Source organism: Stigmatopora argus, chromosome 17, assembly GCF_051989625.1.
Source record: "Stigmatopora argus isolate UIUO_Sarg chromosome 17, RoL_Sarg_1.0, whole genome shotgun sequence".
NCBI lineage: Eukaryota > Metazoa > Chordata > Actinopteri > Syngnathiformes > Syngnathidae > Stigmatopora > Stigmatopora argus.
Genome location: NC_135403.1, coordinates 11259719 through 11286300, shown reverse-complemented (window position 1 = coordinate 11286300; position 26582 = coordinate 11259719). Strand labels below are relative to the sequence as shown.

Here is a 26582-nt window from a genome sequence, read left to right as displayed (position 1 = left end):
CTTGAAAGCTTTTTTTGCGTCGCTATTTATGATCGAAACGAGCCGCCGCGCTGACATTTGAAATTTGAATAGCATACAAATAAGGAGGAGCGGAAATGTTTCTCGGTTTTGCGCCAACAATGGGTCTTACTCGCTCATGCGTGTCACTTTTTGTGAACTTTACTGCAAAATACACATTAAGGCCCTTTTTTTATATAGTTTCTCTGCAGGTATTCATTTTCTCGTATGCATGTTACCTCAAAAGCAACATAAAATGCCCTACTTGACTTGGTAACTTAGGAAAACAGCCTTTTTGTGACTTAACAGTGCCAGAGCCGAATTCCTCATGGCACATGTGAGCTATATTAGATATGGTTTTGGACTAGAGGGGTAAAAAAAACACGAAAAAACAACACCTTTGTGGAATTCCACTGCAGGTGCGAGCGGGTTGCGGCAGGTTTTGTGGCTTCCCCATCTGCAGCCTGAAGTGTTTGGCTGGGACGACAAATGGCAAGTCTGCATAATCTTGTGCATGATGAACGATTGAAACGCTTGTCTTTTAGTGAGAAGACATTTATCAGAGAGTGCGGCGTTTGAACCAAATGAACCTTTTCATTTCGAGAAGCACACAATGAAGCTTTTATTTCGGAGGGAAGACGATAGGCAAGTAGAGCGTTGGGAAGACCGGCGGTTTTAGATAAGAAGATGGTTGGCTCGATAAGGTCGGTAAAACATACAGTTTGGAATAGGAACAGTCTTTAAATTCTCAAGACTGGCCTTAAAACCAAGACTTGTCTCTAGACCACATTGTGAAGTCGCAATCCCAAAAGTCCTGTTCTTTGATTTTGAACAGATTTGTTAGCAATATAAACATTTTGGACACTAAGAAGGTAAAAAAAAGCTAATGTATATAGGTGGGTATACATTCCGGTAAGGTAAGGCCTACTGTAGATTGGTAAGCAGATTGGTTGGGTTGTAGGTAACAAAGTATTGCAGATAAGAAGACTTATAAAGGAAATAGGTATTAAAATTATGGTATAAGTAGAAGTCAAATGAGCAGTAGGTTGGTGCTCTAAGTAAATAGAAAGTTCAATGGGTGTTTGCGGCAGTTAACTCATTCAGCTTCAAAGATGTACTTTTACGTCTTTTTATTGGGAGGGTGAGGGAATGTCAATCTACTGTGAATTCCAGGCTTGCAGACAAGGTTCATATACATGACTGACTCTATGTAGTAGTCAGACACCTACTAGTCCTTTAGATTAGTCTTGGAGGATGTCTGAGTGCCTTTCGAGCAATGAGATTCCGACATTTTTGGGTGAAATACCTGCATAGTTTGAGCCATTCAAGCAGCCACCCAGTGCCTCTGCCCATTTGCTGCCTGACGCGGCGACCTTTTTGTCTTCCTTAATGACATTACAGGCAAATCCCCTCGTCATCCATTCCTATTGTGGCTTCCTCCTCTGATGCATTCCTCTTCTAATCCCCCAGGCCCAACTCCGCTGACGGACTTTCTGATCTGCGCTGACTCGCTCGTTTGCGTATTAAGAAGGAATTACTCTTTAGTTTCCAGTGTCACGAATGAACGTGACTTTTGCGGGCTCTTTTATCCTGCCAGTTATTAAAGATGCGAACGGACACGGCGCCCATAACAAAAACCCCGTTGACATTTCCGACGTCTAAGCGGATGCCGTCCAATTGATTTCACGGTCTCGAGCGTATACAAATTAGTCGTGGTTATCACGAGCAGACATCAAGCCCTCCGCCGCCTGAGCGCGAAGAAGGGGGGGGGGTGCTGGTTCAAAAGTCAACTTTGCATAACCATCAGATATGTTCGCCGCTGGGAACAGCGAGCACTCACGGGCCGTGCTTTGACAATTTTGGAGGGATCGCTATTCTATTAAAAAAAGTACAAATGGATGACGCTTACAAAGTTCTAGTCTTTGACATAATACAGAATAATTCAAATGAAAAGGGCATTTACCATAGTGGACCTGTGTGGAGCTCCATTCAGCAGCTACTTCCATGTGGAAATGGAAAGACCCTGATCTGGAGGAAAGCAGGTCTTCCTTTGGGTGTTGTTTTAGACCTTGTAACAAGTCTCTCACAACAACTGTTCCTGTTCCTGCCTCTTTCCTTTCTGCCCTACCTCCGCCCCCACCCTCTCTTGTACAATTTCAAAAAGCCTCTCAACACAAGTACCCGTGTTCGACTGGGGTTCTGATCTCTTGTGTCCGAAGATAAAGAGATACAACTCGTATCCCACGGAGATAAGACCGGAGTCTATGCAAGAAACACAGCAGGTGATGGCCGTAACACGCAAATAGAGACTTTCCCATACTCCTCCACTCTATTGTGTCTTTATCCTGGGGAAAAAGTAACTTGTTTTTTAAATGTTGCAGGTTTCGTGAAATCACTCACAAATCCAGATTGTAAAATCTGGTTTTACATCAAAAACCTAGTTTGAAGACATACTGCAAAACTACAATCCTAAAGACAAAAAAATGTACCAGACATGCAAGAATGTGGCCAAGACTCTCGCTAACCTTGACTAAATTTAGCTCCTCCCTAATACGCTGGCAGGCAGGTCAGTTAATGTTACTCAAAACATTGCCATTTTCGTTGATAGTAATATTTTGCTCCCAAATCTAGACACGCACGGAAAAGTATTACTGATGTGCGAACTTCAAGGAAATGCAAGCAAACTATTTGCTGACGGTGCGCCGATCCGTCCAGACTTGCCCTTTAATATCGCTTTGGTCCAAAATAACATGCGCCACTTTAATAGTGCAAACTGGTGGAATAAAAAGAGGCGCACACCCAATCCATTGAGCCAGATTGCGTCAAACTTAAGTTTCACACGGTTTTGTGAAAAGGTCTATTCAGGTGAAACAGTTCTGTCTCCAGAGAACATCTCAGAGCATAAATAAGGGTTGATGTTATATAACGAGAGGGGCCTGAGCTATCCACGACGTTAGCTTGTTAAAAACAGGACTTGCTTTTCTCCAGGCTATTGGTGATTAGGGAGTCTCCATCGTGTGAATGTGAATGTTTACTCAGGCAAAAGGAAGAAATGAAGCACGCGTGGTCTGCCGTGACAAAATCCTGAGCCAACTAACCACTCCTAAATCCTTCAGTACGACTCAATTTTCACAGATCATACGCCGGAGAAAATTCCAGGTGCTCTACTACCACGAAAGAATCCCATTTCAAACAAATGCGATCGTTTCAATGCCAATGTCGTTCGTCTCTACGGAGGAGAATAAAGCCAGTTTGATCCAGATCTTACCCAGTCTCTGCTCTACCTTTTAAGTAAGTGAATACTTTCAACCCAAGGTGGAGTCCAGATGTTGGGACACCGTGAGAAGACTCTACGATTGAAGATAGCCAGTGACAAAAAGACCGGTTTAGCCCGAGATGATATACCGATGAGAGTCGTTAACAGTTCTGTCGTTAAAATGTACGGGTACGGTTTACAGTTCTTGGGGGCAGTCAATGTCAGAGCTCTTAAAAAGTGTTCCCCAAGTCGCTAAAGATTTTAAACCTGGAGGTATGTAGTCAGTGGCAGGTTATATAGACTCGTGGAGGAGTGATATCGACAACTAACAAGTCGAATTTAGCAGATTTTGCAAAAAATGTAGATTGTGTGAATATCTGTCTATTTTTGGGCAGATTGACGACTAATTATGTTAGTGTCAAGGATTTCAGAAAAAGGCTTTTTAAAGAAAAACTATTTATTCGGTTATCTAATTTCTCAACGGACTGCTTGTTATAAACAACAGAGACCTAATTCTTTGAACACAAGCAATTATAACGTCCATATTTCTTTGATCAAAATGGATAGCAAAAACAAGTGACAAATCCACCCCCCAAGCATTCTTCTTTGTGCACACTCTTAAGACCCTGTTAAGGCTCATCATCGTCAAGGTCAGAAAGACACCGCTGCATGCGTCCTAGTCTCCCTGGGGGTGAACTGCAACTCCCGTAGGAAAGAATCATTTACTGTCCTCCTTCATTGGTGTGATCGAAATGATTGTCTGGTCCTAGCGACGCGCCTGTTTCCAATCATCTGCGCTGGGCCGCCAAAATCAGTAGCAGAAGTCTTTGTAATGACTTGGAGTCTTGTAAACAAGCAGCCAAAAAGTCCACAGAGTGCGCCTTGACCCTTTGGGTTAACGAAGGGGGGAAGGGAGTTGGAGGTGGAGATCCAGGGGCGCGGCACCCCGACCGTGGAGGCCAAGTGGCGCGTGCAGTGGCGCCGATGCCCCCGTCTAATCCGGCGTGTCTCTGGGGTTAAGCCATTCCTGACAGAAGGCGCGATGATTGGCCCGTCGCGATGGCCGCCGATAACGAGTCCAGCCAGACGGTGTTTTTTTTCTTCTTCCATACACGACACAATGCTTGTGTCTTAATCAGAGAAGCTAATCGGGTCTGAGCTCCTTCCTTTTTTTAACGGCGGAGCGCTGGCCTTGTTAGCCCTAATTTAGCCTCACAATACAAACGGGGATTATCTTCTCTCGCGTCTCGATTATCGGAGGAGTTGTCAACACGGACGTCTGGTGAAGGTGACATTTTTAGTCGCGGAAGGCCAACCTTTTGCATTCCTTCTGATTGTTTGAACTAAAGCATGCGCAGTGGATAAGGACGGAAATAATAGCCAAAAATGAAAACATGATCTCAAGTTGAAAATGTAAAAACTGAATTTAGAGCTGAGAAGTTGCACTATAGGTAGAAAAAATGGTCGTACCAATGTGGTATGGTTTGTCTATAAAAATACAACAGTAGGGTAAAAATAACTAAACAGTATCAGTTAAAAGCTAAAGAGACCAACATGAGTTAAGGAAGGAGTGTAGTTACCTCACTCTTTAACCACATGTGTGCTCTGTAAACAAGTACAGTGCAGTTCAGCCTCTGGCAACCCGATGTCATGGCAACATGGCCTTATAACTCGTGCAAACTTTAAGCAGGCTCTCCCTAAGCTTTTTGCACAAAGTCAAAGTAAAAAAAAATCCTCAAAATTCCTAGCAACGCGAAACAGCCACTTGCTGATTTAACCGACTTTACAAATGTCAACTTTCTGCTGAAAGTGAGTGAGAAGAGACTTTTAGACGCGTATAAAGTCATCGGTAACACCCTGGCGATTTGAAACCGGTCCACAAAGGGCCTAAAAAGGCTGTTTGACTGCGTGGAAAATAACTATTCGCGTCGGGATTCACGCCTCATCACGCACAGACACACACACAGGCGGAAGGAAGGAATTGTGTGTGTGTGTTTGTGAGCGGCCAAGCGGTTCAGTTGCTGTTAGCTCGCGGTGGTCTTGCCAGTGGGATGTTATCTCATCTCCACTGATCCGTGATCTTTCGTTCATGGACTGCGAATTAAAGCGCCGGCCGGCTTTGGTGAGGGTGACAAATACTTAAACGATGACTTTAATAAAGAACTCCAGAGGTGACAATTGAGGAAGTTATGCTTGCGATATTATTGTCCTTTGTAACTCAAAACTCCTGAGACTTTTGTTTTTCTGCACCATTGCCAGCGGGGTTGCTCGTCCAGTATGGTCGGCGCGCTTTCGTCATCAGTGTGGGAAAAAGAAATCCATCTACTGATTAACAAGATGGCAGCCCTTAACGATGTCCTGTTTTAAATATGATACAAGTAAAAATAAGTCATTTTAATTCAAAAAAAAATGTGTTACTCCGAGTGAACATTAGATTGGAATATTAGCAAAAGCAGGAATAGAATGGGAATATATACTCTTTATGCAAAAGCCGCAAAGGATGGATAATAATAATAATTTAGTATTATTATCAGACTAAAAATAATCTGAAGATATATTGTACATTCATTGATCAATAAATGATTACTAATAGTGGGTAAAGTTTATTTTAATTTGACTATTTTAATAGGAATTGACAATTTTTCCACGTTAAATGTGCATTGTTTTGCTTGTTGGTATTGGCAGATTATTAGGAAAAACTCAAAAATATTGATTAAAATATGAATGCAAATTTTAACAAATAATATGTAAGATAATAAAGACAAAAATGGACGTTTTGAGATCAGGTAAGAATTAAGCAGATAAACAAAATTACATTAAAAATTTGAAAAAACAAAACTGCTGTGAGCCCTGATGACAAAACAGTCATAAATAAAATGATATACTAATTTTAATTCTGATTACTAACATTAATAATAACTTCAAAATAAGGATATGAAGCATTTCTGCCACTAGAGGGTCCCTCTCTTGAAAACACCAGAGTTCATAAATATATTTTACATGACAATTATTACAACACCAGAACATTCTCACCAATTTCCAAGAGAAAGGTATAATTTTGTCCACTATCTGTATGTCCTCTTTTTATAAGTATAATCCACAAAATTAAAAAAAAACATTAGGAATATAACTGTTACAATTTACAACCTCTGATACATTAAAACTGCATATTGAAATTAAAGTGTCATAACTATAGAAATACTGCAACTGCCTAAAAACAGCACAAAACTGCAACATTATCAACATTGCGGCACTCAAAAGTGCCAATTTCCTTCTGAAATAACAAATAAATAAATAAACAAACAACTGTGCGCCCTCTTTTTGCACAATTAACCTAATGCGCACCTGCCCAGCGTGCAAGTTGACAAACGAGTCCGTGCGCGTCGTATGAGTAAAAATTCAAAACAACAGGTCGAGCACGCAAAAAACATCGCCACCTACCTCAGTGGTCAATCAGCTGCAGAAAGCGTGTGAAAACCTTGTTTTTCTCTGGTAAAATCATGGCAAAGTCCATGTGCCCACTCAGCCACGCTACCATCGCTCGTTTCCTGCAAGTCGCTCTCTTTCAAAACGCGCTTCTCTTTCTCTCCCTCGCAGGCTCCTACAAGTAAAACGACGGGCCCCCTCCAGCGGTGACATCACGCCTTGTCGTCAAGGCAACCGACCTGACTCCACCCCAAACCGGGGTGCAGCTGACGGATCCTACAGTACCTGTCTGACGAGCTCTTGCCGAGTACATTCTGCGCAACTCATCTGCCAAGAGCACACTTTTGTAATATAATGTGACCACAACAACAAAGAAGAACAATTCTTAAAGTTGAGGAAACAAATGAAGCCTCTAATAACAATGGTAGTCCAATCCAGTTAATCTAAAATCCTTTACGCCTCTTGGGTGTTTTCAATCTCAATATATTTTCCACACTATACATGCTTTTTTGACTCTGATCTATGAGTAACACTCACCTTTGTTAAGCACTTGGTTGTATTTAACTTTGAAGTACACAAAGTGAAGTCTCACCCCGCCACATAGCCCTGAGCATCCCCCATGGCCTAATGCCAGAGTCACCATTACCCGGATTGTTTTGACTATACACGGTCACATTGCCGCTACCTTTCATTCTGCTGTGAACAAACAGACAATGTGAGCAGGTGAAGGCCGTCAAGTCTGTCAAGTCACTCAAAGCAAGATTACAATCGGTCAGAGCATTCACTTGGAAAATGAATACTACTGTGTCTTTACTTTAGTCCCTGCATTGCAGTGCAGTACAGTGCTGGGAAATGAGTACATCGAAGACTGACTGCTTTTTACACTATCGCCGATTGGTAAGTGAACCTAAGATGTCCGCACAGAAGTCACTGTCACCCCAGAAATTCTATGCAACTGTCCACAAGTTCCAGCAAACATATCAGTCAGTACCCGCGCAAAATTGACCTGGATCCATGTGTAGTACCTGCGCAAAATTGCCTTGGATCCAAGTGTTGGTTCTAAAGCTACAGTACAAGTGTGTCCATCTCAAATGTGTCATTGACGCCCTAAAAATTTAACGTAAGACAAACCAAACCGTGTCCTGATGTTTTCAATGCTAAAGTACAAAATAATCGTGTTACACCCAGTGGGTTCAAATCTCCTGTTGCAGCAACTACGGAATGGAAATAAAAATGCCATCCTACCTGTTCCCGTAGCCTCTCTTGGTGGCCCATGATGGCCGAAGCATGATGGGGGTACTTGTGCTTGAGGTGCTCCAGGAAAGCCTCCCTCTTCTTGTCCATGTCCGGGGGCTGCATGGCCAGGATCTCTCGGCTACCGCGGGCGCCTCCTAAAGTGTGTCTCCGTGGGACGGCGCGGCCGTTGCCTTTGGCGTCTGCCTTGGGAACGGGCGTCCCATTTGGCGAAACCTGTCTTCTGCCGGCGTGCTCGGCGTCCTCGGGGGAGGTGACCCTCAAGTTGCCTTTGGTCGGCTCTGAGAAAGGGAGACACGAAAGGTCAAGACACGTGAGGTGCTGCAGTTCTGTCGCCAACGCAGATTGTATCGAAGCAAGTTGGTCCGCGTGCAGGTCAAGAAGAGGGTATGTTATTGGAAACTGTAAACGTACACATTGGCACGCTACTTTATCACGACTGGCGAGATAAAACTCGCACTTGTATAAAAGCAGTGACAAAATCCTAGCATGACAATACAGTTCTTCGATATGTTAACTGCTCCTAAAAGCCATATTTCCCCACAGCAGCTATTCGGTAATCAGGAATGACTCTCAACCAATGTTGCCAAGGGAACAGATTGCATTTTTGAGTGGTGTTGTTGTACATTTTTACATAAATACATATGCCAACGCAGAGAGTCGGCTTGGGTGAGCTACAGGCTTTTGTAAATCTAATTGTTTCACAGTCGTCCAAGCGTTTGCAAGCATAAACAGCGTCTCCGGTTGACAGCACAAGAAACACATTATCACGGCTCATTTCTCCCAAAAATTCCAAATGTGGATCGATTCTTTCCAACAAGGCACGCAAAATGTCAACTGATGAGGAAAAGGGAAATAAAGTCTAGATGACAGGGTGAAGCCAATAGCTCCAGTTCTTTTGTGGTTGCAGGAACGCAATTTAAGTAGTGTATTCTTTAAGGGAAAATATGGATTTTATGCAAGATAGCGTCTTCCAAAGTCAGGCAGCTTTCCAGCTAGGGAGTGAAAAAAGCAAATGAGAGAAAACCTTATGCAAATTTGATTACCCTGCTTTCCCCAGTTTTGAGTTCTAATTGCGGATCTTTTGAGGAAACCCAGCTTTGATCCGTAAACTCACAGCAAAAATGACGGAGGTGCTTAACGATGCAGCGTCTGTCGGCGGCACCGTGGTCCCAACCCTCTTTAGGGCCACGTCGTGTCTGATATACTTGCAGACCTATTTTTAACTCTCAAACACTTTCCCCTCACCGCCAACAAAATGATACCCGGCAGACTAAACAAACTCGGAATGAACTGGTACGCAAAGATAAAAAAAAAAAAGTCATTACCTTCCGCACGGTAACAATCGTCATCTGCCATTTCGTCCTCCATTGCGCCTTCAGCATTCGCAAAAAGAGAAAAGAAAGCCTATTGGGCTAGACGGGACGAATCTGCGGCTGACCCGCTACCGACTGCCTGCTTTGCTTGCTGGCTTTCAGATTCCAGGAGCAGCTCACGTGGAAAAGGAAAGAGAGGGGGGTATTCGAGATAGGCCCTGCCCCGCTGCCCCAGGATAGACTTGCTGGGGGGATTTAGAAAGTCAACTGCATTCCAGGACAAAGTGCGACCAGCCTCTTTTCGCCCTCGGGCTGGGAGATAGATTTGCTGCGAGCGTAAAGTGAGTGTCAACACAAGCGGAGTCAGCAGAAAAAAAAATAGACAAACAGGTGTCATGTTGTTTCGTTGGACTTTGTTTTCAGAAAAAAATAAATAGCATCTAAACCGGACTTGCAAGATGTTGGTCCAGGTTTGATCGGGGACTGAAAAAAAATGACATATTTGACATTGTAACCAGTAAGGTCACATTGCACAGATCGTTTCTAGACCTGAAACCAGTTTGGCTGAAATAGACATGCACTGTAGACTGTATGACTGCTTCAAGTCTTCATTTTGAGCTAAAAGAACAGATGAAGGTACGGTCAGGAGGACTATGAGACAGACCCTTTCTGGGGATTTTTTAGCCCTTTTAATGCTGTAAGATGAGTTTTGAAGTTAATGGGGATGTCAGTCACTTAGAACTTTCTGTAAAGCCACATCTGTCATTGTGGAAAGTTCGATCTTTGAGGTGACAGACTGAACTGAACTTGCAGTACAAAAAACAGCAATACCAAGACAACTGTCTTATTTTCAGCTTGGGTTTTGACCCAGAAAGTACACTTGAGTGGCACATCCGAATGTTTCTGTGCATTTGGCAACCAGCGAAGTTGTAATGAAGTCTAATCAAATCAACAAAGAACCCAGACAGCACTTGTTCCCAATTAAGGACATGGTAGGAGGGCCCGGCCGTTGTTGTTTTCTCTCTGTCTGGTCTGGAGATGCGTCTGGCAATATTAGGAGCACATCTTTCTCCTCAAGGCGCCCGCCAACGATCGTGAGCTCGTTGGCCTGTAGCAGTCGGTATCGATCCGAAATCACGAGGAGACGGCGCGACATTGGCGCACCTTCACGGTGGTCCGAGTAGAGGAGCGCAATCAATGGGAGGGTTTGTGGTCCATGTAATTGAAAGCGGTGGGCTGAGTGCATGGGCGACTGGGCCAAACGCAAGGGGGCGCGGCGTGCCTCTTCCGCCATCACTTTACCCCGACAGAAAGCCAAAAAAAAAAAACTTTGCAGGTGTTAATGTATCGGTGGAAATCAAAACATAATGTCTCAAAGTTATTAAAATGTCCACTTAACCTCAAGCTATGGTGGTTGTTTAGCATGTTGGTTATACATTTCTATGGAGGTTATCACTGTTTGAAATGAAAAATGAGCTCGACCCAGTGTATCCAGCCATAACCAGAATTACAACTTGGACTCCCAAAACCTTCCTACTTTCAGCATTCCTCATGGAAATAAAATAAAAAAAAATGACCTCCTTTTTTCCCCTCCTTTCCTTTAGCATCACAAAGGATCCACAAGTAAATTATTCAGCATTTCCCTATAAACATTCAGCTTAGCGGGCCTCCCTACCGGTTGTACGCAGGAATGAATCCCTGGGCTTGAGCCAAAGTCTGCCACGCAACTAAGCCTGGATACACAAACTGCTGACGTGTACAAAAAAAGGCTACTCCAAGGGATTCATTCAGATAAAATAAGAGTAAAATGATGTTTAAAGTAGTGACCGGATGATTCGCCCGAAAAATCATCCGAGTACCGTTTAAAGTACCTTTTCTCATCTCACATTCTTCCTTTAAAGCGAACAAATTGCCTCTCTTTCTTAATCCCTTTCTCACAAAAAGTAAACACTGAAACTGGCCTCCAGACAAAGCAGCTCAAATGAGACTTGTCACTGATGGGACTGATGGGAGTGATGGGTTATTTCCGCACAGGTAACACACACCAGAATAGCGGCAAAGCCCCACGCAATGCAACCCGGCCGGCCGGCCACATTCATTTCTTACACTAACATACATACTGGGAAATATCACATTTCCCGTCTGGGTCTCTGTTTCTCTTTCTAAATTTTGGTTGTATATTAAAACATGTCAGGAACACTGAGCGGGAACATATGTTTTATAACCGAGCAGGAAGTTCAGATCCATTACAGCACGGGTGTCAAAGTGGCGGCACGGGGGCCAAATCTGGCCCACTGCATCATTTTGTGCAGCCAGAGAAAGTAAATCGTGAGTGCCGACTTTTTGTTTTATAATCAAATTCAAATGAAGATTATAGATTTATAGAGAATATTTCCATATTTTCCCTTTTTAAATCAATAATGGCATTTTTTAAATCCAAAACTGTATATTAAGGGCTTTTGATCCAGTAAAAACATATCAAAATATTATATCTAAAATGTTTCCTCTTTCCCTGTAAACAAACAGATTTTTAAAAAGACAACATTTACAGTTTTTTCTTTGTTAATTCAAAAAACAAAAGGTTAAAACATAATGGATTTAATATTTGCCCTCTTCTGATTAAAAATAAATAAATTAAAAAAAAAAAACACTACAAGAGAATATTTGCTATTAAAATGCTCAAAGAGATGATTTGCACTCATTTTAATATCCCACAATCGTAAAAGCTGTCAATTCATTATTCGATTAATTTTGGCAGCCTAATTGGAAGACATAACAACCCTGTGGCGAAAGCCAAAAGTTTGACACTCCTGCATTACAGCCTCTAAAATCCTCCACAGCAATTAAACCTTCCTTCTTTGTTTACATCGTATTTCCCTCTCGGAATAGTGCACTTCAGACATTTGACATATCCAACGAATTGGCCAGCGTCTCCTTCTTAAAATAGAATCCGGGTGCGGCATTCAGCACAAACCCTTGGAGCGAGCGATCAGCCCGCCCGCCCGCATGCTGCGTGGTGATCAGCGAGTCTTTCTTGCAGCCTTTTGCTGTTCATTAAGCAAAGCCATGCTTCATGAGTGCCCGTGTTTGTTAACGTGCACTTCATTAACTGGTGGCGGGAGTGCGGTTGCAAGCCGGCGGATAGACGTGGGCCCGAATGCTTTGCCGGTTTCCCGTGACAACACCGATCTCCGGGCCAACGCGGAGAGTCCGATGGCGTCTTGAGGGGGTGTGGGGGCATAAGTTGATGGAACAGCTGCAGCCGGGTGGAGGAAATCCGCCCAGGAATCGGAGACGAGTACTGTTTGCTATAAGAACTTTACCTAAGGAAGCTATAAGCTCCTCGGAATGAAGGGCTGGCGAGCAACGGGAAACAGCCAGGCTTGATTTTTCTTTTTTTAAATTGCATATCTTACTAAAGCAAAGAAGAAAATGGATTTGTGAAATTAGGTACGAGTACTACTCGTGCTAGGTAGCCTCCCTCTCGTGTTATATGAAAGAACTATTTCAGTTATGTTAAGCATCATTTTTGGAGGACAGTTACATTTGAGGAATTATTATTCAAAGTGAGTGAAGGTAGTATTTGGAATTTGAGAACCCGTGGCCTAAAGACTTCAAGATTCATCAACAAACTAAAAGAAAAATCCATGAATCAATGTGTAAAATCATTCAACATGAGCAGATAGGAGTTAAATAGCCTACTTGACGGCTAATCATTAAACAGAGAACGATGCTTAAATGCGCCACGGTAAAGAAAGTCAACTTCTCAGAGGGAAGAGCATTAAAACGTCCCTACTTTTAACAACTCAAGTTGTCAGTGGAAAATGACACTTGATCTTACTATTAACAGATTGTAAAAACAGATTGCATGGCAGAAGATTAGCATTTCAACTGAATTTAGTGTCTCCGAGAGTTAGCGGTCTGCCAGAATCTGGTCATCCCATGTGATTTTGATAGCTTCATCAGTTTTTTTGTATCCATATTTTCAATACTCTGCAGCCTTTTACAGGCAAATGATGCAAGATGGTCATCAAAATCAATCAAATACAATTATTCCAACCCTAAATCCAAGTCCTAGTCGAATATGAGAACTGAAGGCACCACAGCTCCTTAATAGAGCGCAAGTTATTACCAGATTCTGCGGTAAGATCTGATTGGTTATTGAGGACATCATCCTCAGGGACGGCCCCACCCTCCCCAAACCGGAGGATGTCATCAGTGCCGAAGCATCCCGCTGATGTAATGCAGGGAGGAACCCAATTGACGTTGAAGCGCCGTTCCTTTTCTTCCTGCCTCTCTCGTGCCGGCTTTCTGCTCCGATAAAAAAGCCCACCCGCTTGTTTATTAGTGCTAAAAAGCCAGCGCCAAAGAGATTTGCGGCTAAGCCCTGTGAGCTATTTAAAAGATGAGGGGTACTCGCTAGGTGAGAGTATTTAGATTCCCCAAATCCCGGTCGGTAATAAAAATATGGATGAGGGATGATGCCAAGCGCGCTTCGAAAAGCAACGTCTTTGGAGTTGAGACTAAAGGCAATGGCCAAAAAAACGGAGTCAGTGTAACAATTAAATGAAATTTAATTTGTTCAATCGCAAGAAAACAAATAAGGCGTTGCTTTCTGGATGGTAGACTACTCAAGCATTTTTGGGGGTCACTTTCTTTGGATTTGATTGGTTGGTGTGGCTATCAACATTTGTAAAATGGATCCAAAGTTGGACATGTGAGAGTTATGTCACTTCCTATTTAATTTCTCCCCCTTGTTTTGGCAGGGTCTTCACATCTGCCTTTTAATCACAATTTGAAAGTGTGTATGTGTGTGTGTCCCGGGCAAACATCCACGGCTCAAGAGGATTAGCAACGGGACTCATCGCTGATCAAAGCAGCAGCGAAACCGGCTTACTGGGACACACAACCTCGGAGGGAGGAAATAAGGCAAACTTGTAAAAACGTGCGTGACAGAAATGTCAGAGAAAGAACACTAACTCAATTAAAATCTGCAATCCAAACAGACCCACTCAGGATATCCCTCTCAAGAAATCTATTGGTTCGCTAGTCTCACATGGGAGGGAGCTACCATGGACATGATTGGTCATTGGATGTCTTCCCTTCTCATTATTTTTCAATGTTCGGTCCTGAATGCAGGAAATGGGAAATAACATCTCTAGAGTTGTGGTTTGTAGCCACAAGGCGGTCTCACTGCTCCCAATTAGAACCATTGTTTCTATGTATCTTCATGTCTTTTAATGTGTTTATTGTGTGATAGAATGTTTACTCTTACTCCGTGGATACTCAAATGGAAAAAAAAACATCTCTGTTGTCTCGTATTAATAACGATGCCATTCCAACAACGTGTGGATTTACGTACAAATATGTGCCTGGGTTTGTTTGCGGTCACTGGAAATTATCGCCATCCCGCCTTTATGGTCCCCAACAGCTTTAACGCGCCACTTTAGTATCTCTCGGCGCATTGCTTGGCATTTACAAGCCACGACTTTTACTATTTGCTTTGCTCTAAAACAAGCTGCTCATTAAGACTGGCCAGCTGCAACAAACCCCTAAAAAAAATCAATGCAATAAAAATGTACTGAATCCCCATGCAGATATAAAAGTGAGCAAAATGATCGTTTCTGCATCAAATCTGCTTTAGATATGATACAGAGTAGCGAAAGCTCGGTTCGACTCTGCAATGATAAATTACAATTGGAGCGAACAATGGCAACTCCAACTTTGGTTTTACCGAAAACAGCGTGGAAGAAAATGGGCTCCCACGATTGGTCGGCCCTAATTGGGAGTGCGCTGATTGCGAGGAACTCATGCGTTATGACTGCTGGCGGTAAATTCACCGTGCGATAGTGCGACTATAATTAAGCCTCTCTCCGGTTCCACCGAGAAAGTCCTCCATCAAGCTGTCAGAGCTGAAGGACTCGACGGGATGTTTTGGAGTCTATTAATAAAAATCTCTTGCAGCAGGCGAGAGGAGAATTGACCTTTGGCCTTGGAGGAATTCAATTGACTAGTGGAACAGCAGCACGAAGCAAGTGAAATATTCCGAAATAATGAAGGAGGCACCATTGGTTGAAGGAAGCCTGACAGGAAGGAAACCTTGAAAGTGAAGGCGATAAAAGTACACAAAGCCTGTTCCCCTTCTTCCTACCATTCTTAAAAATGGAAACGGATACGTCACGGAATGTTCTGTAAGGTAGTGGGATCTTGTGGGAATGTAAAAGCCAACCCACATTCTCCTCTTTCTTACACGAGTCTTAATGACAGACGACAAAACACAAAGCCACAACTGTCCCACGATACTAATTCATATCGGCAGAAAATCTTTACAACACATTTTCTCGCGAGGGAAATTATCCAAGAACCTTGTCTGACCTATTGTATAATTTCATCAGTGCAAAATAAAAAACATACTTAAATATTTCCCCACTTGAGGGAGCATTTAGCTTTTATTAACGCGGGTAACCGTAGACTTCTGAGGTAGAGCGGGAATGGCAAAGATAGACTCCGAGGTGCAGTCTAGACTTGGAGGATGTGACTGCAAAGCAAGTTTTAGACCGCAAAAATACTTTGAGTCTACTGTGGAAAAACTGAAGTAAAAAGTCTGAAGTATAGGAAGACTGTTAATGTATTATGAAACACTGCTAACTCTTGATTCTGCCTAAAAACAACTAACTTTATCATACCATTGTAGCTAAATATGTATCCATTTCCTTCTTCACTGTACATAAAGTACAATACTACAATACATCTGTACAAAATATGACTCCATTTTACGGGTTGTCACTTCTTCCTTCAATCTTTCCAATCGACAGAAGTTTTATTCAGCCTTTTTACATTATATTTTCAACCAGGAATCTATGACAAATGGAAAGTTAACCTAGTGCCGACTCTAAATAAAGTACCTCGCCTATGTTGACGGTCCAGGGGGAATTCCAGCACTATGTATAAAATGCTAAAGACTAACGGTCAGGAGAAATGAGGAAGCTATGTTTGCTTTTAGCTGCACGGTCTGGATATCCGCGGTTCTTACTACGTTTGGGGTTTTAGAATTGTCTGACAATGTTTTTTTGGGGGTACATTATCAGTCCCAAACAGTTTGTAAGCGAATATGTTTGTATATATACTAATCCTTCTACGACTTAGGGATTGGATTGGACTTACTTTGCATCAGGTTCAGTATTTACACAGCGCTGTCAAGTTATCAGTCAGAACAGGAAGGAATTCTCCAAACATACAGTGAGCAGACACCGAGTTTCCTCTTAAAATAGCTACCGCTAAGAAAAACATCCCACGGCTCGCCGGATTTTCAGGAACGGACACTTTATTCCAATAGGTCTGAGATGGGAGCGATTGTCTGGCGGCGATGCAATTACAAATCGGGTCGCAGTAATGAATCATGAAAAAGCGGGTGAATGAAGGCATAAAACGAGGCAGCGAGTTGTTTAATTGCTGTCATAGATTTTATGAAGATTAGCCCATTGAAGTCGTTTTCTTTTACGCCATGAACCTGTCAGGGGTTTTTCTTTTTTTGGGGGTCTTGGCGTTTCGTTCTATGACCTCCACCTTAATGTGTTCACTAAGAAACAACTGGGTCCTTGTGAACTATAGTAAAGCATTCACCACACTTCTAGAAGAGAGGCACAGTGATGTTTACACTGGAATAAAAAGAGCTTGGCAGTTTAATAGCGCCAGAAGAGTGCCGGCCCAGTGTCCTTTCACGGCTAGAGGACATTTGTCTTGGGCCTCCCTTCAACTGCAAGCCAGGGAGATGGACAAAAAGTCACTTTGACTATTGGGGGTGTCATAGATGCATATGGCGAGGCCAAAAAACTGCAGACAGAAGGATTTGGGATAAGGTACTCGCAAACAGTTTGGAGATTGAATGTTATCTGTGGGTGGACAAAAGGTATCTTTGTCATGGTTTAAAAAAAGAAAAATAGGACAAACCGTAAACATGGCTTAGGGAAGCATATCCGTGTTGGCTACCCTGTAAAGTAACAGTTTGATTTGAGGCCATTTTCGTTGGGTCTTGACTGCTTTGAAGTCTTTCCAGTGAGTGTCCAGTCCATTTACGGATGTTAAAAAATAAATACACGGGCATGGGAAAGAAGGACACAAGGGAGAAGATGGACATTAATGACTCATTACCAGCAAGACAGGCTGTTATTGGATTTCTGTCTATGGAGCACAATGTTAACTAAGATTAATTCACTCTTCTGACTGTAGATGAACATTGCAGCTGCTCAAGAAGCTACACTGTTTATGCGACGACTCAAAGAACAACAAAACAAATGAATGAATTAACAGCATTTCCCTAAGGATGGATTATTTGAGCTCCAAAAGTAATCGAGTTAAAGGGTGTCAAGATAAGGTCAAGGTAAGAAATGAACTATATCTATGTGACGTCTGTGTTTATATTTCAAAACCAACCTGATGGTAACCTTGTGTCAAGTAGCTGCAGGATTTGAAAGGGTAACTCCCTGCAATATGGTCTGATGAAAGGGTGCCGTGATACGACCTGATCGCAAGTTGGCTCTGGTTCTCGATGAGGGACGATAGCACAGACCGACAGGCGGGGAAACACCTGGACGGACCTCTGAGACACCCGCCCTCCTCTCTTCAACCTTTGGGACTATGCCACGAGTCCAGGTGTCTTTCCACGTCCGCTCAATGACCCGCCGCAGCCATCGCATTCCACGTGTATCGGCTAACCGCTCAGGTCAGCATTTACCTCGACCTCCCGACCTATTCGACACGTCCGTCCAGGTAATCGAGACGGAAGCAGATAACGCAGAGCTGCTGCTCACTCGTGAAAACTAAGCAGCAGACGTGCCTGCGTTGGAAGAGGGACGGCTTGGCTGAAGTGAACTGGCAGCCATGGCTTTTCACTTAATAATAGTTTCCTTGCTGCATCAGCACTGGGCAAAAGGCAGAGGAAACTCGGGAAAGACAACTGGAGCCATGAATGATGAGGTTCCATCTGATTGTTGAGAACAGCAAAGAATACTTTGTTGCTTTGTTTAAAAATGCACTGAACGGAAGAGAACGACGGTATTGGCGATACAAAAGAAGGTCAAATATTTACGCTCCATAGCTCAAAGTAGGGTCGCAAGCTCATTAGGACTACCTTCACCAAGGAGACACCATGTATACAAAGAGGGGCAATAGGACAGATTTGGGTGGGACAAACTCAAGAACCAAATATATTCTCAAAATTGACATGATTGTCATTACGTGTGGGCCATAAAAAATTGAAACTAAAAAAGTTATGTCCACTTTTAAGGGCCAAAAAGAAAATGCGTCAAAGTATGCGTAATTGCATCAATGGCTAATCAAAAATCGGATAATATTATAAAGTCTACAGGATTTTCTATCTGACAAGAATTTGTCAAATCAAGTCAGACAATAAGTCTACTTCACATTGCCTATGGAAAATGCCTTACCAACGATATCCCTCAGCAGTCCTTCTCAGTTTCTCCACAACCAACAGACAAACACATGACTCTGGCATTAGATGAAAAAGATCAAAAGGGTCTGCGAAATAACTCCTCTCAAGAAGCGCATCTTCCCCCGTGGGAAAATCTCACCGTGCGTTTGATCCTCCGCGGCAAACTCGGACACGCGCCGTCGGATCGCAATGCGAGCCTGCCAAGTAATCGCCCATTTACTGTCAGCCCGTCAGCCTCCTCGTGATCCGCGAAGGGAGGTGAGTTCCTCCGTACTGATGACTTGATGACTATGCGGCGGGAGGACGACGACGCGCGCAACCCATCCGGTAGCTTCGTTAACTCGCTTCATTTGCGACATCTCCTATTTTGAGTTCCTATAACTAACTACCCTTGCTCCCCTACCCCTGCACTCCCATTAGTTTAATTAGACGCAGCCACACACACATTAGAATTTCCTCGCTCCTTTTATTCCTTTACTGAATGGTTGGCTGCAGTTCAGATCAGGGCAAAAAAAACACAAGACAACAGCTATGCAAAACAAGCTTTCAGAGGCACACAGAACTAACCAAGAGGTAAAGACAAAATAAAGATCCCCAAAAGGAATCCCCTTTTTTGTAGCGCTAAAAATGACAACAAATAAGTTATGACAAAGCAAGAATTGGGGAGTTCTTGGATGACTCACCTTCGCTCTCAAGCCGACAGTCCCGAACGAAAACTTTTTCCGCTCCCTCCCGATGGATCTGCACGCTTTTCCCTTCCTCTCTCTCTCTTTTCCTCTCGCTTTCCTACTTCAGCACTTCCTGGGCTGCTGTTTATGCTCCAATCAAGTCATCCGACAGAACGGCGCAACCCCTCCTCCTCCCAAGTCTTTTCGCTCTGCCATTGTTTGGAAAAGGTTTCTCACATGCATGCCTGCCAGAGACTGCATTGTATCTAATGATGTCCCGATCCTATATTCAGCATCGGTATTGGCGCCCGTTACGCTATTTTGGGAGTATCCGACAATTACGATGTCAAAATTGCCTAGAGTACCTGAATGCGCAATTTGAATCTTTGAACTATGTGACTGATGAAACAGGTTGGGATTACGGAAGAGTTCCTTGTACAATTTTGATATCTGGACGTTTGTTTTGCTCCGAAATTTCCTCTTTAATGCTTACATATTTTTTGGGTTTATATGAAGAAGAGCATTGGATCAGCATCCTTATTGGCATACATACAAATCTAAAAAAATGACTAAGTGACTATAAGTCTAACATGACTTACTTCCTAACAAGTTGGTTATCAGCTTGCAAAACAACACTAAAACCAATTGAAACAATTTATAAGCAATCTCTAAAAGTATTGGACAAAAAGCCAAAAATGCAACACCAAAGTCAGGTATTAAATATGTTGAGTTTACAAAATCTTCCAACACAAAGCTCCTCCTCCACTGCAAGATTTTGTACCAAAAAATTCCAACAGATCAACAATGGCTGGCTCTAGAGGTGACTGTGTAGTTCCCTTGAAAAAGAGTGCATTCAGCCAAAGCACCTTCTCTGTCAATGCAGCACATAACTGGAACTTAATACCAATTAACATACATAAACTCCCGTCTCTGAACCTCTTGGCCAATCATCTAAAAGCCTGGCTATTGGACGAACAAAATTGCAATTACAACACTCTCTAGAACTGTGTGTCTAATATGTGTCATCGTTTATCTTCAACCTACACAAGAGACTAAAGATGGAAATTAGCCCTCGGCTACAATCTTACATATTTACATATATTTGTTCATTAACATGATTATAAATATGATCATTAATATGTATTAAATAAACAAAACTCAAACTCATAAAGTCAGCATGGAGACATCCTTAGTGGTATCACACACAAATCGAAGGACCTCCCACGGGAGCCACCAAATTTCAAACACAAGATGCCTTGACTCAGTTTTCTGCCTGCACCAAAGCACCATTAAATGCCGCATTGTGGCGGAGGCCTGGAGGTGTGATTGCGGTGTTCGAGGGCCGGGGAGGTGAGAGGTGACGCAGGGGAGGAGACAGGTTGACAGGAGCACACTGAGCTTTTGTTTGAGGTTGTCAACACCTTCATCATTGCGTTGCGCTAACACCTCCTGACCTGTGGAAGAGTTCAGCGCTAACCTAAAGACACTCTGAATGCCCTTCAAAATTTGTAACAGGATATTCCGAGTTCTTGTCGGATTCTGTACAAACAAGGAAGGCAATGCGATGTTTTTCGCCGCAGCCGATAGTGTTCTGCGCAAGTTTGTTGATCTAATCTTTGGTTGGAGGATGTAGCACGTGTAAATAAACGGTGGGAATTTGCAGGAACAGGGCAAAGTAAGCGAATTTCTTGAGTAATGAGCATTAGGACAAATATAGCCCTAAGAACGTTGCATCTACGGTACTTCGTTTGCAGTCTAGTGTGTAGCACAGACAGTCTCTTTAGAGAAGAGGAGATTTTCTGTCTTTTTTTTATCACTGTGAAGCATCTGGTTCTAACATTGACTCTGCAATTTTCTGTCTATGGAGTAGAACCAGAACCGTAGGGTGAGTTCTGTCTCTTTTGTAATGAACTGAATTGATCTTTGTGGCGTGATGATAGTGAAACCCAAAATGCGGCTTTCGTTTTCTTTCCTATCCACTTGTCGCCTGTTTGTTTCCGAATTGTCCCTGGAATGCCAGTCAGAAGAGCCACGAGGCAAACTGAGGCAGCTGTTTTTGCCAGGTCAGGTTCTGGAGACATTCATCTTCTTGTTTAGTCTGGCCACCACATGTTAAAATGAGGGGAGGGAGGAAGGGTGCGAGTGGCCATGTTGATTCTTGCATCTGTGCTTCATTGTTCTAAGGAAGAGATTGCGGTCCGGCCCTCTCAGTTCACTAGCGGCGAATGAGTTAAATAAGGCTAAAAGCACAGAATCAGACCCAGTCAGCTCTTATACGTGCTCTATATTTGCACAGATTTGAAGGAAATGAGACATTTTTGCTTTCTTACCACATCAGGCGCAAAAAAAAAATTCCCTGCCAGATAAATCCTCCCTTCATTGAAAGGCGAGCGGCACAAAACGCCACGAAACAAAAATACGGGAAGGCATCAAAGCGAGCAGGTGAGATTATACGTTTCAGAGTTGACTTTGGGAGTCTCCGTGCACTTTGTGTCGCAGTGGCACTGTCACGGAGACACCTGCGCCTGATGGAAGGAAAACCGAGTTGCCTTGCATTGCATCTGAAGTGACAGATGGAAGACTTTCAGACTCACAAATCTCAGCAGATCGAAGGGAAGCCGATAAAAGTCGTCATTTTCCCCATATCAAGGGCACAAACTTATTCCATGAGAATAAAGTCAAGTTGCTTCGGCGCTAGTATTGCTTTTTTCACAAAGATATCTCACAAAATTCAACAAAGTTGATCTCCTCCCCCTGTTAAAGCTGATATACTACCTCTGAAGATGAAACGAAAAAATATTCGAGTCTATCTTGCTAACTAAATATGCATCACAACAATTTCACTGCTGCACAAATGCCAGCTGATGGCAGCAATGCACCATTTTAGTAATGGGTACAACAACATCGGGTTTACAAAAAAACGTACAAAGATTGTTATATGGGGTAAACAATTTGAAATAATCGAAAAACATAAAATACGGGAAAACCGTATAAGTTGCCAGGTATGTATTTGCCGCACATTTTTTTGCAGTCACTTTGTAATGCCAACTTTAACATCTTATTAGCGAATCAATTCAGAAAGAATTCTCTTATTTTTACATTCGAAAATATGTCCAAATTTGGCCACTGGGGCTAGGACAAAAATAAATTAATCTTACTTTCACTGGATGCAGCTAAATTTCTCTCCATTTCAAAGCCAATGGGAAAGAACCTGAAAGTCAGACTTGCTGGCTCATGTGAGTTTTTGCTCGCAGGGCATGTTCCTACCAAACTGATAGCAGAGAACGGGGAGAGCATCAAAAGGCCTAAAAGGCCTTGGCTTCTATCCCCTTAGACCCCCACCCCCTCTAAACCAAGCAGCCTTTATACATATATTTAGCCAGAAATGAGTCAAAGCCCCTAGTGAGCTTCTCCCTGCGCTCCAAAGCCACTTTCCTAATCTTTTCACGGGAGGGCTTGGAAGTTTAGGCAAGACTGGCAACCCAGACAAAAACCTCTCGGGATAAAAATCACAACCAGTAATGTTAGCAAAAAAACAACATACAAGACATCGCTTTGACGTTACGAAATGTCAGGTAATTGTGCGCTGAATTCTATTCAAGACGCACCGATTTCAAGGAACTTTTCGGCCATTTACTTTAAAAGCAACATGGTCGTCATGGAGACGCAAGTCCAACTTAAGTTTGGAGAACAATGCAGCGTGTTTATCTTAAATGCCGACCGAGAAAAGGGGCTTAGTGGGATCTTTTCAGGGTGATGGAAAAATAACAAGCTTGTATACAGTTTAATGAGGATGCAACAAAAACAAAAAAAAGCATGATTATGCAGTCTCCATAGGCGATAGTGAAGTTTAAAGGGGAATTATTTGTTTTGATGTTTCTTTCTTAAATCTGACTCCTTTTGATTCAATCGCTTGGGACATAGATAGATTTAAAGTAGATTTCAAGTCCGAAGCCGTAATGTTTCAAACTTAACACTGCCCGTCTTGTTATTTAAATTAGCGATTTCTTGGGCCTTTTGATAACATGTCAGCCATGAATAATTGATAAATGCCGGTTGCACGTCAAATGAAGTGCCAGCTGTCGCTTCCATCACGGAGCCGCACCTCCTGATTTGCTACTGACGGGAATAACGCTGGCTTGTCAGAGCCTTCCGTGACAACATACAAATTTGTTTTGACGTTACACAAAGTCGAGGAGCTCTGGGCTCCCTCGCCATGGCGAATGAAGTTGTGATATATTTCGCCGTAACAATATTTTGCACAATAATTCGATTATTTAATCCTGTCAAAGAGTCTTAAAATAGCCTTTTGCAAGACAGATCCATAACTATTGAAATTGTGCAACAGCGAGATGGTATTTAACATTTTTTTGCGCTTTTTTGTTTCATTTTTACAAAGAAAATGCAAAATCGCGATGAGATACATTCTGTCGCAAAATTGAAAGTCTGTTTTGGTTGAGTCTACAGGCGCTTGAACTTGGGCTTTTGTCTCGAATCTTGCGATATGTGCTATGCTACTATAATGGAAACCATATGAAGAAGCTATGTCCAAACAACGACACATTTTTTTTCTTCTTCATGGTATTCTTGCTAGATACTTTTAAAATCACTCCATCTGTTTTCTATCATGCTTGCCCTCATTAGGGTCAGGGGTCAGATGGAACCTATCCCAGCTGACTTTGGGCGAGATGCAGACAAAACACTCGATTGGTCGCCGGTCACTCACAGATATGTGAGCGCTTTTCCACCAAAACAAGAAAGTCTTGGTTAGAAATTGGAAAATACGATGAGGCTGTTCTTATTGAGTTTTGGACAGAAATTCAAGACGATAAAGACATAGAAAAGCTGCTTTAACGAAAAACTTCAAGGTATATTCGTACTTTAAATGTTTATGATGGGGGTGTAAACCAACTAAAAGTAAGACAATACATTCCAAAACTAAAACATGAGTGCAACTGGTATGTCAAGACGCATATCCCAATTTTCCAGAGGCATTAAACCCTCATTTGTTAACATGATCTCAGCAGAAATCCCCCATCCATTCCAAGCTTTCTCTTCCCGCAGCTTATCGAGGCAACCGGGTTGAAACGCTGCGTCAACGAGGCTTCTCACTAGTTGACAAGCTCGAATGTCTTACAGCTGACTTCACCGCCCTACTAAAGCGTATTATTCCCCTTCAGAAAAAAAATCCCACTGATCTCAGAGCAAATGGAAATGGAGGAACTGATCCCTGAGTCAATGATTCTGTTGGTTTATACAAAGGAGATGAGAAAAGTTCAGAGTCAAAACCATCTGGCTGTTTAGTCCGAACTTCTCCACCACGGCCTAATAGAACAAGTTGTGCTCCGGGGGATAAAAGTATAACCGTCACATGGCGCGCTGACGTAACTCCAAACAAGACATTAAGGGTCCGTTTCCAATCCATTAGCTGCACAGCAGGGGGCGCTAGCTGCCAGGTGCAAAGGAAAAAAGCCCGGAGGAGCAATTACGTGAAGAGCTTGAGAAACCTTTTGTGTCACACACTTGAGGGCGATTCAAAGGTGGGCAGGAAGTGGCTTTCATTTGCCGTTGCTCCGAGTGCATTGCGTCGGGAATAAATCTTACACAGCCTTCTTGTTTTATGCATCCTGCTTGTGTGATGTCTCAGGGTGAAGGTTTTTTTGTTTGTTTTCCCAGTTACTAAAAAGCCTCTGGGTCTTGTAAACTCTTTTTCCTCAGTTGAACTTCAAAACCGAGGACCAGTCAAAAGAGTTGAAGGACACTAGCAGCTTCACATTACTCATCACGGAAACTGGCATTTTTCCGACTAGGTACCGAATGTCCTTGAACTTCATAAAATTGTCAATAAAAAACAGTTCATTAAAAAACTTAATGATGCTTCACTGTAGAAATCACATTGTATTTTCGTCTTTAAAGGAAATGCTGCTAAAACTGTAATTCTTTAATTCTTTCGTTTGAAATAGTAAAATGCCAAACGTCAAAGACCCTGACGTGAAATATATATTTTCAAACTTCTTTGAAGACCAACCAAATATAATTCAAAGTCTACTGTTGAAAATTCCAAAGTCGAAATTCAACAAATGCAGCCTTAACTCCACGGTGGTCTTCTACGAGATGACGTCTTTGATTCGCTCTACAGCTGCAGCCAATCACCTCTCCAGTGTCGATTGGCACAGGAGCCAAAAGAAAAAACACACACTGCAAATTACACCCCCAGAAGCAAAACACCGCAATCCCGGTGTGGAGGATTTACAATACACACTCACAAGTGAACATATAAGCAACACTATTTCTTCTTGCTCATCAGCCCAATTTTTCGTCTGTTTCTGTTTCGGGGTATGACTCACGTCCACTCATTTACAAAACCAGACTGCGGGTGAACGTACTGTTAGCCCACATACTGTCATCTCATGTTGCTAATGACTCACCGGGCTTTTCTTTCAGTACATCTAGACTTCATATTTTAAATGTCCTTTTACCGGGTAGGCTAAATAGCAACTATCTGTGAAGTTTTAAACGTCAAAACCATAGAAGAAAGGGCCATAAAATCAAATAAACAGAGGTTGTTACTGTAATCAGGCTTTGACCTTACACATTTGGGTGGTCTGATTCCATTTGTTTGTTTAACCTTAACGCCAAAAAAAAAACATGTCTGCTTTTTGTCATCGTTTTGTATAATCGAGACTATATCGTGCTGCGACTTGCTAGGTGACATGTTACACAAAGTGGAGATGTGAAGAATTATGAGTTTTCAGGCTCCTTTTAGTGACTCACCATCTTAAATCGCTCATCAAGACATGAGTTCATCACAGAAACGCGGCCAACTATGTTAGCGAAGGGGCATGTGAAGAAATCCTTGCATGATAGGGCACGATAACCCAAGGGCATAGGTTTAGACGCATTGGGTTACTTCCAAGTTGAGCAAGAAGAGAACAGAAAATGAACGAAACGAAAATGGCAGTCCCTCCGTCGAGGTCTACCATGGCTTCGTCTACGGGGCCTGCTGGTCCACGCCTTGTTGGAAAGGCCCCCTTTAATGACTAGAAGTGAGAAGAACCTTTTGTTTCACTTTCGGGGTTAGCAAAAATCACTAAGAGTCTGAAATTGCAGCCTGTGTCAAGCAGCGGTCAGCTCTTAAGCTTTGGCGCAGTGGAAATGTCAGCTGTCATGTGCACTTATTATCTTTGCCTTATACATGACCTCGCTGTTTTTTT

At 42.7% G+C, this 26582-nt stretch overlaps 1 protein-coding gene across 14 annotated transcripts in view; it reads right to left on the bottom strand.

Annotated features, from left to right (window-relative positions):
• The window catches only part of kiaa1217 (KIAA1217 ortholog), a 57937-nt gene that overhangs the window by 20012 nt on the left and 11343 nt on the right, over positions 1-26582 (bottom strand). For 6 of the 14 annotated variants that reach the window (XM_077623822.1, XM_077623817.1, XM_077623830.1 and 3 more), the window contains exon 3: positions 7925-8214. In XM_077623822.1, coding sequence (XP_077479948.1) covers positions 7925-8214 — 290 coding nt within the window. Of the gene's footprint in view, positions 1-1960; positions 2489-6694; positions 6864-7924; positions 8215-9261; positions 9422-18839; positions 19046-19383; positions 19466-26582 lie in introns of those variants that run through there. The other 8 variants (XM_077623829.1, XM_077623824.1, XM_077623823.1 and 5 more) reach the window with 8 other exon arrangements.